The 12,585-nt window shown below is 46.2% G+C and overlaps 1 protein-coding gene across 1 annotated transcript in view; it reads right to left on the bottom strand.

The window, feature by feature from the left end:
• Positions 1-12,585, bottom strand: part of Ryr2 (ryanodine receptor 2) — a 413,538-nt gene that overhangs the window by 161,765 nt on the left and 239,188 nt on the right. The window contains exons 25-27 of the mRNA XM_042686202.1: positions 7,557-7,716; positions 6,146-6,293; positions 889-1,097 (exon numbers count right to left, since the gene is read on the bottom strand). Coding sequence (XP_042542136.1) covers positions 889-1,097; positions 6,146-6,293; positions 7,557-7,716 — 517 coding nt within the window. The remainder of the gene's footprint in view (positions 1-888; positions 1,098-6,145; positions 6,294-7,556; positions 7,717-12,585) is intronic.

The raw sequence follows: 12,585 nt of genomic DNA on the forward strand, positions 1-12,585 counted from the left end.
TTCCACATCTGCCTATCTGTCAGTGTCCCACATCTTTCTTCCACATCTCTGTCTCCCACATCTGTCGGTCTCCACCCAATGGCTCCACCCTTGTCTGTGGTCTGCAAAGCTAACAAGCCCTGTGCTCCCAGGGGCCTCTCCCTCCTGCTGAAGATCTTAGCAGCTTCCATCAGTGAGAAATACAGTTCAAAGTCAGGGGCACCTAACCCTCTGGGTTTCAGAACTCAAGTCTGCTCCTGGGCCTGCTCTGGGGTGGGCAGGGGTGACACTACCTTCTGATCTGTGCAGCTCTCCGTGTGTCTCATGAAGACATTCACATTATCTAGAACCTCTCAGACAATGCAATCAAAACAGAATTACACATTTTCCCTCAGAAATAAGAAACGGGATTCCCAGCCCGCGCAGCTCGGGGCCACGGCCTGCGCCTGGGCAGGAAACAAGCGCTTTGCACACGGCCAGGCCTCCGCCAGGTCCTCCGGCTAGGGCCTCCTGGGCCGCCCCCTCCCCTGCATGGTGGTAGGGCTGGGGACGGGGCTGGAGGGGTTGGGGGTTCCGAGGTGTCCCCCTCCTTCCCGGGTCCCCCTCCCGCCACGGTACCCTGCGCCGCCCCGCGCCCCACCCCATCTTGCCTGCGCATGTGCACTAGCTCACCTTGAAGCGTTCGAAGGCCAGCGCATGTCCCTGGCCGCCCTGGCCGCCCAGCCCTCCCAGCCCCGCCCCCAGCCCCGCCCCCCGCCTCGGAGCATGTGCTCTGGCTCACCTTGAAGCCTTGGAAGGCCAGGCCTCGCCCATCCCAGGCCGCCCCGCCCTACACAGGCCCCGCCCCACACAGGCACCGCCCAGGGCTCCGCCCCCCGCCCCAGGCTCCACCCATGCGCGCTGGCTCACCTTGAAGCCGTCGAAGGCGAAGGCGCGCTCGTCAGAGCCGAGCTCCAGGTCGGGCTGGCAGCCTGGCCGGCTCCAGCCCACGCGCATGTCCCCGGCCGACACCGCCTCGAACTCAAAGTACCAGCGCCCGGCGCGCACAGCATACGTCTTCTCCGCGCGGAAGATGCGGAACCGCTCGCCGGGGCCACTGCCCGCCTCGTTGCGGGCTGCTGCAGGCGGGAGGAGGGGGGGGGTCACCATCCAGACCCGAACCCCACCCCGCACCCCGAAATCCGCACCAGGCACCCCACTGTGCTGCCCTCTGACCCCGCCTGAGCCAAGCCCTGGGGGGCCAGAGGCCAGGAGACCCCAGGGCTGGCCTGAGAACGGGGGGGGGGGGGGGGGGCGGGGAGAGGGAGGAGATCACAGAGGGAGGACGAGGGGAGGGGGTCTGGAAGGAAGCCACAGAGCGTCCCACACTTCCTTTCCCACGCAGCCGCAGGGCAGGAAACACAGTGGCCCGAGTCCACGCTGGGGCCCAAGGCACAGCAGAAGTGTGTGTGTGTGTGTGTGTGTGTGTGTGTGTGTGTGTGTGTGCGCACGCGCACACACACACATTGGTTGGCCTGGGTTGGTTGGCCTGTGTCTGTGTGTGGTGTGTGTCTGTCGGTATGTGTATTGTGTGTGTTGGGTCTGTCAGTCAGTATGTGTGTAAGGGGGGGGGGGTGTTGCGTCTGTAGTGTATGTGTTGTGCTGTATCTGTCAGTGAGTGGGTAAGTGTTGGGCTGGGCCTGCAGTGTGTGTTGGGTCTGTATAGCGTGTGTGTGTGTGTGTGTGTGTGTTGTATTCGCAGTGTGGTGTGTGTTGGGTTTGCAGTGTGTTGTGTGTTGGGTCTGCCTATGTATGTGTGGGGTTGGGTCTGCCTGTGTGTGTTGTGTCTGTCCGTGTGTGTGTTGGGTCTGAGTGTCAATGTGTGTGTGTATGTGTATGTTGTGTTGGGTCTGCCTCTGTGTTGTGTCTGTGTCTGTCAGTGTGTGTTTTGTGTCTGTGTGCTGTGTCTGTGTGTCAATATGTGTGTGTATATGTGTGTGCTGCATTGGGTCTTCCTTTGTGTGTTGTGTCTGTGTGTCAGTGTGTGTGTGTTAGGTTGGGTCTGCAGTGTATGTGTGTGTGTTGGGTTGGGTCTGCCTATGCATGTGTTGTGTCTATATTTCTATCAGTGTGTGTATGTGTTGTGTTGGGTCTGCCTCTATGTGTGTGTGTTGGATTGGGTCTATGTTTCTGTCAGTGTGTGTGTGTGTGTGTGTCTATGTGTGTTGGATTGGGTCTGTGTGTCTATCAGTGCATGTGTATCTGTCAGTACATGCATGTGTGTGTTGGTTTAGGTCTGTGTGTCTGCCTGTGTGTGTATGTGTATGTGTGTGTGTTTGTTATGTGGTATCTGCTGTGTGTGTGCAAAGGTTGGATTGGGTCAGTGTGTCTGTCAGTGTTGTGTGGTGTCCGTAGTGGGGTGTGTGTGTATATGAGCAGAAGCTCTCATCAGGGTCTGTGCCCAGCCCTCAGTGCCCACAGTTAGGTCAGGCGGGGTCAAAGTCTGAAGCCTGGATCACCACACTGACCACCCCAGCTTGACACCACTAGAGGGCAGTCAAGACTTAGTTATGTATGAAAATCTTACGCTAAGCAAGGAATGCAAACTAGCCCCTAGAACGTTCCCTGTACATAGAAGACAACATAAAAGTGTGTGTGTATATACTTTTACATGGATTTCAGTTTCAGCTTCCATGTGTTATTTCTAACAAAGCAATGCAAACTGTGACGAAACCTGGTAAGTGAAGAATAAGCTCCGTTTTCCAAAGCTTCAATAGATGGTTGGGAACTACACCCAAAGATAGCACAACTCAGACACCGAGCTCACATTTGATGTGGAATATGTTAGCATCTTCCTAAAGACTAGAAAATAAATGATAGCTCCAATTCATCGCAGAGGACAACTTTCAATTTCATCCACCTTTTATGCTTTTGCTTTCAGATGCCGGCAGCTACAGAACAGCCAGTTGTAAATGAGTACCTTAAATCTTATCTCTGTCTATGACTACAAGACTTACTTTGCTTTATACCATAAAATCTGTCATATAATTTGTTTATGGTTTCCATTCCCACCATCCTTGTTCAGAAAACAAAAATTAAAAATCCCAGTGTTTGCAAAACTTCCCAATGGTCTGTCCATCTCCCCAAGCCCTCGTCCTCCAATTTGTTCCTTCCTGTTCCGGTTGCCATAGCTATATTGTCGTGGTAAGCTGCGATCACACATCAAGCTCTTGCTTTAAAACTTCTGGAGCTGGTACTTCCTCCATTTTGTGGCCCAGAATGACCCAGAGCTCAGCTGGGTTTTGACTCTGACTGATTGACATTCTGATCCCTTCTCCACCTAATCAGAAGACATTTCCTCTGGTTCCTGATGTCACTTGTCAGATACAACTCTACTTTCCATGATGTGCAATTGAATTCCTAGTATGACACAGGGCGATGCTGGGTTTGGGGCCCTGGCTGTGGACGGAACATGCCGCATGCCCCTCCCTGCCCATCTGACTGCATCACTGCAGCAAGACGAAACTCATCAGCCAGCTGCTCCCTGCCCTAGCCCTACGTGCTTCAAGTGCAGCAGGCTGGATCAGCGGTAGGTAACTCACAGGCCATCTCTGTGGCAAGTTCTCACACATCACCAGGCTGCAGAAACCCTCTCTCCCAGGGCTCTTGGACATGATGACTGGACTCTGTGACCCTGTCAGCAAGCTAGTCTACCTCCACATACACCCTTCAATGCCCAGCATGAGTCACAGTAGAGTTCAAGGTCTATGTATAAAAATCAAATGGAAACAGGAATTTCAAATAGGTTAGCAAAATGGCACCCAACTAAGAACCTTCTCCTCCTTGAAACTCATCTAGTTCGCAAGAAAGAAGGTAACCATGAGGGAGCAACACACTGCCCACAGGGCTGCCAGGAAGATGTAAGAACAGCTAAAAACAGAATAAACTACCCTATGTCCTCAGAATAGCACCATACTCATCTAGCATCATTTGCGGAGTAACTGTCCCTGAAAGGCAATTGGTCAAAGGTAATTGAAAACAGATTAAATCTTTAAGCAATTATATCTTTAAAATGTAAATATCAATGATTGTTTGAGCATATAACACACATTTTCATGTGGGGAGAAATGTATTCTCCACTTCATTAACTCAGACTTTCAAGGTTATCATTAAAGCCATCATCAATTGTTTCTGTGTATATACATCTGCTCATATAAAAAGGACACATAACCATCTCCACTGGGGATGTGGAAATAGAATTCCTCAGTACTATGTGCCAAGGCTGTGGTGACAACACAGCTCACTGGACATGATGCTTCCGAAAGGAAAAACAACACACTGCTACTCAGAATCATGGGAGTTTACTTATCCCAGCCCCTGAGATATGATGGGATAAAGTAAATACGTGAAACCTTAACCAAAACTTCACAGTGAAGATCTACTGCCTCTTCAAAAAGAGTTATGAAATTGATCCCTAGGAAGATTGACAAAGACAAAAGAGAAAACACAAAATGATCAACATCAGGAATGAAAGATAGGGAGTCACTCCAGACATAAAAAGCAGAAGAGAAGGGAGATGAGAAAATGCCACATTTTTGATATTTTAAATACCTCTCCTAAAGAAGACATTGCCAGACTCAATGGATTAAAATGATAAACCCTAGCCAGGAGCCTGTGGCTTACGCCTGTAATCCTAGCTACTCAGGAGACTGAGAGCTGAGGATCGCAGTTCAAAGCTGGCCCGGGCAAGAAAGTCTATGAGACTCTTATCTTCAATTAACCACCAGAAAACCGGATGTGGTGCTGTGGCTCGTGATAGAGTGCTGGCCTTGAGCTGAAGAGCTGAGGGACAGTGCTCAGGTCCAGAGTTCAAGCCCCATGACTAACAATAACAACAAAAAATAGATAAACACTTCAAATATTTAAAGAAAGCAAATAACACAAATATATTGAAAACTAGAGGAAGAAGGAATCCTTGCTTAACTTAATGTTAAGAAGGCAACTTTACCCTAATATTAAATCTGATTGAGATATTGCAAAAAAAAATGCAAATAAAATTAATTAATTAAAAGAACAAAATACACAGGGACATACCATGTTCATGAACTGGAAGACTAAATACTATTCAAGTATCAATTCTCCCCAAATTAACAGTCTATAAATTTAAGCATAATTCCATAAAAACAAACTGACAAGCATAATCTAAAATATATGTAGATGCAGGAGAGAGAGAGTTGGATGACTTTATCTAGTATGAAAATTCACTTTGAGGTGATACAGTTTGATCAACTCTTAAAGACAGCCATGATATAGGTAAATGGAACACAGTACACTGTTTCAAAATGGAAGTCACTTATCTATTTTGATCAAAATACCAAGATAAAGATGGGAACTGGCAGCTCATAACTGTCATCCTAGATATGCAAGAGGCTGAAATCTGAAGATTAAGATACAAAGCCAGCTTGGCCTGATCAATCTGAGAGACTCTTGTCTCCAATTAACTAGCAGTGAACCAGAAGTGGAGATATGGCTCAAGTCTTAGCCTTGAGCAGAAAAGCTAAGTGACCGTGTGAGGCTAAGAGTTCAAGCACAGGGGGAAAAAAAGACAAAGTAAGTTAATTTGAAAAGAATAATTGCTCCGATAATGGGTGTTGAACAAGTGGACATCCATCTGTATTTAAAAGAAATAAAAATAGAACCTTGGCCTTCATTTCACATCCTGAACAAAAATTCATTCAAACTGGACTACCAACCTCAATAAAAACCAAAATAACAGAGCTGTGAAATTCTTCCTGCTTACAACAAGGAAACTCTAGGCAACGCAGAACACATTGGCAGTGGCTGTGTGGGTGGCCGTGTGGGTGGTCACGTTGGACATGTGGGTGGAAGTTCCTTTCATGCATAAAACTGTCAGAATCCCTCAAACTGAACATTTAACCTGCGGGCCTTGCTGTCTGTTAATTATACTTCCATTACAAAATATAATCATAAAGGACTAGTTCATTGTCAGCATGTATTCTGCCCCCCAAGAACTTTCTGGATGAATTTTCTGGTTCCTTCCATCCCTACAGCTCTTTGCGAAAGCTTTGGAAGCCACCAGGACCCCTGTACCCACTCCATCTTCTATTCTTTAGCCTTAAAGAACCACCCCAAGGCCTGACCGCCCAGGGGCCAGGCCAGGGCATACCGTGGTCCTGATCCGGGGCCTCCAGGCTGTAGCCGTAGCCCAGCAACGTGCGTACCGCCTCCCGGAGGCTGTCCTTGTTGGATTTTTTGGTCCGGTCATCCAGGAGGGCATAGGGCACCAGGCGGGGATTCCTCCTGTTCTTTACATCCTGCGGGGAGGAAATAAAGGCAGATCATCACCAAAGATATGCCAGAAGCTTTGAGACGTGAGGTGGTGATGGAAACATCAAAATGCAAAGTCTCCCAGGGCAGAAGCAGCCCCAGCCTTGGTTTCCTTCATCTTCTCAACTTCCAGAAGTTACCAAACACCATAGCTATTACAGTTGTAAGCAAATGGAAAAGAGCATGGACTTGACGTGGTCTCTCTCCAAAAGGAAGGGAAACAATGAAGGGCAGTAACAGAAGCAGGCTTGCTGCCTGACAACAGCTTCCCACTGGCCACCAGCACAGGCAATGGGTCAGCTGAGAACATTTAGCATCATGGTGTGCTCCCTGACAAGCTTTGCTACAAGGGGCCAATTAAGGACTGGGCCCTCTTCTGAGTCACAGGGTACACACACACATCCATGTGCACACATGCACACGTGCACACGCACATAGAGGTTCAGGGAATTCTGAGACCATTTAAACACCAAACAAAAATGTCATCTGGGGGAAAAATAAACAAGCCTAGTTAAGTCACTTTTATTCTCCTATATGGCAGAAGCTACTGGATTAGAAGAGTTTGTGATATACGCTTTTTTTTTTTTCCAACTAGCTTTTTAATTCTAGACAGTGTCTTCTACCAGCGAGGAGCAGTGGTCCAGTTTTGGCCTGAAAATATTCAAGCAAAGCTTTCACATCATGAGCTGCCAGGGGTTGCACTCAGGACATGAGGACCTTTGGCCCTAGCATCAGGCAGCTTTGTGCCAGCCCTGGGTCTGTGGTCTGTGGAGCTGTGACCTGTGGGTGGGGCAGTGTTGGGCAAACTGATCTCACTAGAGCTGTGTGCACACCAGGGGTAAAGTAGGAAGAAGAGTCGTTTATCTGCATGAGTCGAGAAAGGCCAGCTGGGGAATTTGAGCCTCTAATGGCCATAGCAAACTAATCCATCAGGCACCAGTGACGGTGGACACCCCTCTCTCTGCAGATGTAATAGTATCTGGAATTTGTACATCTACTGTTATTATTTCATTTTAGTATTTCAAAGCCCCATCCGAAAATACCATCTCTGAAGGAGAAACACCATGCTGTCTTAGAACAGCAGTGTCCTAAGAGCTCAGATAGTGTAACTCCTTGAGTCTAGCCCTAAGAATATGAGGTTTGATCCAGTCGTGATATATTAATCTCTCCTGTTGCAAATAAGAATAATTCACATGGGAGGTGAAACTCAGACCTCATGCTGAGACCTCTCTCCCCCCTCCCTCTGATACCTGCTGAATGCCGTATGTCCAGCCCTGCCGGATTCGATCCCGGGCCCACACGTTGTGAGCATTTTCTGCCAACTTGTCCACCATCGCTTCCTGAGAGGGGGTGAGCTTTATGAAGCTCAAGTCCATGGGTGCGGGCTTGTAACCACTCGTCAGCTGGTAACTGTGAGGCAAAAACAAACACGTTTACAAATAGTTCTTTCCTGAAGACCCCAGGACAACTTTGTCCTAGTCCACATCCTACCAACAATGCCAGAGCCACAGTCGGGGCTGGGGATAAAGGATCAGTGAGCAAGCCTGGCCCACATATCAACAGTCCCAGAGCCTCAGCAGGACTGGATAAGGGATTGGTCAGTAAGCCTGGGATGTTTTCCCTATGGTTGATGATATGGATGAACCGCATGAACTCTGTTTCCATCCATGTGTCAATAAAACAGAGGTAAGACATTTTTCTTTCCTCTCAAAGATGCAAAAGACCTAACACCAAATGTGTTTCTTTTATTGTGATCTTTAAGTAGTTACACAAAGTTGCACAAAAAGTAGTTGTAACAAAGCAGTTTACAAATACAGCGTCACCCTTCCCTCCCTTCTGTTAATTTTGTGGTATCAACAATGAATTATTGACTGCATTTCACCCCTTCCACCACTTCAATCCCCCTTCCCCATCTTGGATATACCCATTGCCTGGTATTGATTGTGTTGGGCTTTGACCTGATCTTTCTAAAAAGTTATTCTGTTTGAGTTCTCCATAGAGTCTATGATCCTTCAGTTAATTCATCCGTAACCACTTGCACACCACCCAGTGTGTTTACTTATAGATTTTTAGGCACATTCTAGCTACCACAAATGAGGGAAAACATGCAATCTGTATTTCTCTGGGTCTGGCTTACTTCTAATAATTTTTTCCATGTCTTTCCATTTCTTTTTGAATGATACCATATCATTCTTTCTAATGGATGTATAAAACTCCACTGTGTATGTATACCACATTTTCTTGATCCATTCAGTTTTCTCTTCAGATCATACAAACTTTTTTGCCTTTTTACTGAATGTGTTTCTAATAAGCGAGAGTTTGGCAAAGTCTCAGATCAAAGTATCTATTTTTGGTTTATCAACCAAAACACTTAATTAACTCTTCTTCCTAAAAAGTTCCTATTTTTTCCTCGTTATAATGTTACAGTCACATAGTATTTGTTTCATAAATTGGAGAGTTCGTCCTATTGCACAGAGAAATTCTGACTTCTTTGTAACTCATCACCCTTCTGCCATCCCTAGTGACTTCCTCAGAGCTTCCAAATCAGGAAGGGATTAGAAGAAAAAAAAAATCTCAGCTTCCTAATCATCTCATGTATGATTCCATCATATTCCCTGGGAGTTCAAGGAACTCTTACCAGAGCCCGCTTCCATGTACTGAGGGGAACAGGAAGCTCCTAAAACAGTTACAAGTTTTAATCTTTCCAGAGAAGTATAAAATCATTAAATATTCAATACCAATGTATATAATCAACGATGCTTCCTCAAAACATGCATGCATGTACACACGTGTGCGTGCGTGTGCACAGACACACACACACACACACACACACACACACACACACACACACACACACACAGAGGAGTCGCCTCTTTCTGCTTCCGATACCGGCACAGCGCTTAGGTAACAACTGTGCTACGTCACTGCTGTGCAGGGTCATTTCTGCCCACCACACTGTGATCTGTTTCCAGTCCAGTTACCAAACTTTCATCACACCACACCACAAACAGCTGCCAGTAGGTATGGAGCCTTTGGCTGAATACTGTGTGAAGGAATGAACTTTGTTCACTAAATAAATGCAAATAGCCATGATTTTTATCACAAAGCTTAAGAAAAGCAAATTCACCAGGTAGCAATGCTAGCTTAAAAAATGATCAGCACATGGGAGAAAATGCTGTTTCAAGCCAAGTCGAATCATTTTCCCCTGGACCACCGCTGTCACACGGAGGCATGAAAACACTCTTGCTCACCAGGGAGTCACCACTAGCCATGGATCCCCAGGGCCACCATGACAGCCAGGCAACAATGATCCCAGGAAATCCTCTTCACAGTGAAATAAGGGTGCCTCTACGTAATTACTCCTATTTCACTGCAAAATAGCTCACATTTGGTGAACAATTTTTCTATAGGAAAATTTACAGAAATACTTGTTTTGTATATATGACAATTCAAGGCAACTCATCATGGCTGGTTGCTAGATGATATCATTTGATTTGTGCTAAATTTATACACAGACCCTGCATATTAGTAATTAATAATTCCTTTTTTTGTCTATCATGGGCTTTCAACTCAGGGCTTGGGTGTTGTCCCTGAGCTCTTTTGTTCAGGTTTAGGGTTTTGCCACTTTTGAGCCACAGCACCACTTTTAGTTTTCTGGTGGTTAACTGGAGATAAAAGTTTCATGGGCTTTCCTGCCTGGGTTGGCTTCAGGTCTCAGTCTCCTGAGTGGCTGAGCCACCAACACCCAGATTTCATTCCTTTTTCCTTCCTTCTCGTTTCTTCCTTCTTCCTTCCTAGACCGGCCTTCCTTCCTTTCCCTTCCTTCCTTCCCTCCCTCCCTCCTTCCCTCCCTCCCTCCCTTCCTTCTTTCCTTCCTTCCTTCCTTCTCTTTCCTTGCCCTTCCTTCAGACTTGTGGTTCAAGTGGTAGAGTACTAGCCTTGAGCACTAGCTTGAGCACAAAAGCTCAGGAGTAGCACTCAAACCCTGAGTTCAAGCCCCAGGAACCACACACATGCATGCACACACACCAAAATTTTGGGGTGTTAAATGGCAACTCCTTTGTATAGCTAGTTAAAGGTAATTTTTAATGCATTAAAAACAAATCCTGGCATTCTTCCAATTCCATCTGTGTCAAATTACCAAAGCTATCAACATCAAAAATAAAAGAGCATGGATGGCACTTTGCCTAGCTGATGGGTTTTCATGTCAAATAGTGATTCACATTGATGCTTCATGCCCATCTGACCTGTGTTCTTCCTGTACAGGCATATCCTAAATGGGCCTTGGGAAAAAAGAACGTATATAACCTCATTCAAGGGCCAATTTAAATGATGCCACAAACACAAAGTGGCAGGATACAAGGGATGCTAAGAAGCTGGCGCTCCCTGGTTTTCTGGCTGGCCCCACCTTCCCACATGGCTTGCTGAGCAGGAATCAGGTTCAGTGGTGCCTGGGAATCCTTGAAAGGCACACGGGAGAGACTTGGGAAGCTAATGTGCACTTCGAGGAGATGTGAGCTGTGAATTTCAACACCAGACCAGCCCTTCCAGTGCCTTAGAACCAACACGGTTACCACAGAAGATGGGAAAAGCCCGCCTTGCCAGAAGCATGTTTTGTGGAAATGACTATGGGGATGGCATTTTCACACAGAGACGTGAGAGAGAGCATCCTAAAGCTACCCTCCAGAAAGCAAACATGGCAGAAGACTTGACTTTGTAATGGAAATTAAAACAAGAAAGGACCAGGGATATTTTTCCTCCATGATTTTGCTTGTTTTGATCTGCTTCAAAATCACCAACTAATATGAGCTGTGCACCCTGTGCCCCAGCTCTTTGCTTCAGTCTCCTCGACCCAAGACCCTTCTCTACCAGGAACAGCCATTTCCAGGAAGATTTCCCTCATAAAGCTGTCCTTGGTTTGGGATGTTTCAAAGGTAATACCTTTGAGATTTCAGGGCAGAGACAGAAGCAGCCTTTTGTAAAGAGTCTCACACTAGGACAAATTTTGCCTCTGAACAACCAAGAGAGGACCCTGTGGCCCTGGGATGGAAATGAAGGATAAAGAAGCGAGGGTTTCTCGTCCTGGATAAGCTGATGGCTTCAGAGTCTAGGGGCATCAAGAGGGAGGGAAGGCCGGACTTCCCACCCCTGCCCAGGTGGGACCAGATGGACCCCTGCAGAGCCAAGGGCAACTCCTGCCCTGCCTCCTAAATCCTACTCCAGAAAATTCCAGTCCCTTCAGTCCACTCCAAGCCCTGTGCAGGGCACTGCAGAAGAAGAGGTGGTAATGGTCCAAGTATAGGTGGGCAGGAAGCAATCCTCCCTTCTTCCACCCATGCACTGCTACCACCACACTGCCAGTTCCCAGAGGGAACACTGTTACACTCCTACTGGTCCCCAAAGACAAATGGGTAAAGCCAAGATGGTGGCAGTGATCTCCCCAAGAGGAAAGAGCCCCCTATGTGGACCTTGACCACAACCGAGCAGAGAAAGCACAAGACCACAAGAGGCCAGAAGAGGTGGACACAGACGCATCTGTCCATGGTGGCCAACTCAAAGGAGCCTTCCCCCACCCACTGGCCCACAGGTTCACCCACTGGCCCACAGAATATGATTGAATTGTCACCTTAAAGAACATTTTTCACAATAAACAACTCTACATTTTGGCACGCCAAACTGAATGATCTTTCTAATTATAAAAAATTATTGATGGGAACAAAGAATATAATTGATCTTGCAACTTGTTTCTTACCAATAAATATGTTTATATGTGGAGAAATGAGGTAATTGGAGAGAGAAAAGCTAAGTACATCTGATTCTGAGGTATTTCTAATATAATCTAACTTTTTAATTATAAAACAATCATTTGTGTCACTTTTAGTGCTGGTATACTAAAATAATTATAATGGTAATCAAGTAAACAATTTTACACATATAATTATAATCACAGAAAACAAAATTTTAAAGTTCAATTGAGAAATATACCTTGATTATCAAGTATAAGATCCAGGATTTCTCAGCATATTATTAGCATGACATGCATGTGGGAAATATACTGGAATTATTCCCTGTTACTGATCTTTTTGTGTGGTTTTAAAATAGCTTCTGATGGTGGATGGATGTCTAATCACTGTGGGTCTGCTTCCACTGGATGCATTAAGAACTGATGAAAAAGTATAATTTCAAAACTGAAATATGTGAAATGTACCATTCAAAAAAATCACATGATTTGGAACCTTTTAAACCTTCAGACAAAAACTTCTTAGAACCCCAAATGTG

The sequence above is a fragment of the Dipodomys spectabilis genome, unplaced genomic scaffold, assembly GCF_019054845.1.
Source record: "Dipodomys spectabilis isolate Male_0828 unplaced genomic scaffold, ASM1905484v1 ptg000096l, whole genome shotgun sequence".
NCBI classification, from domain to species: Eukaryota; Metazoa; Chordata; class Mammalia; order Rodentia; family Heteromyidae; genus Dipodomys; species Dipodomys spectabilis.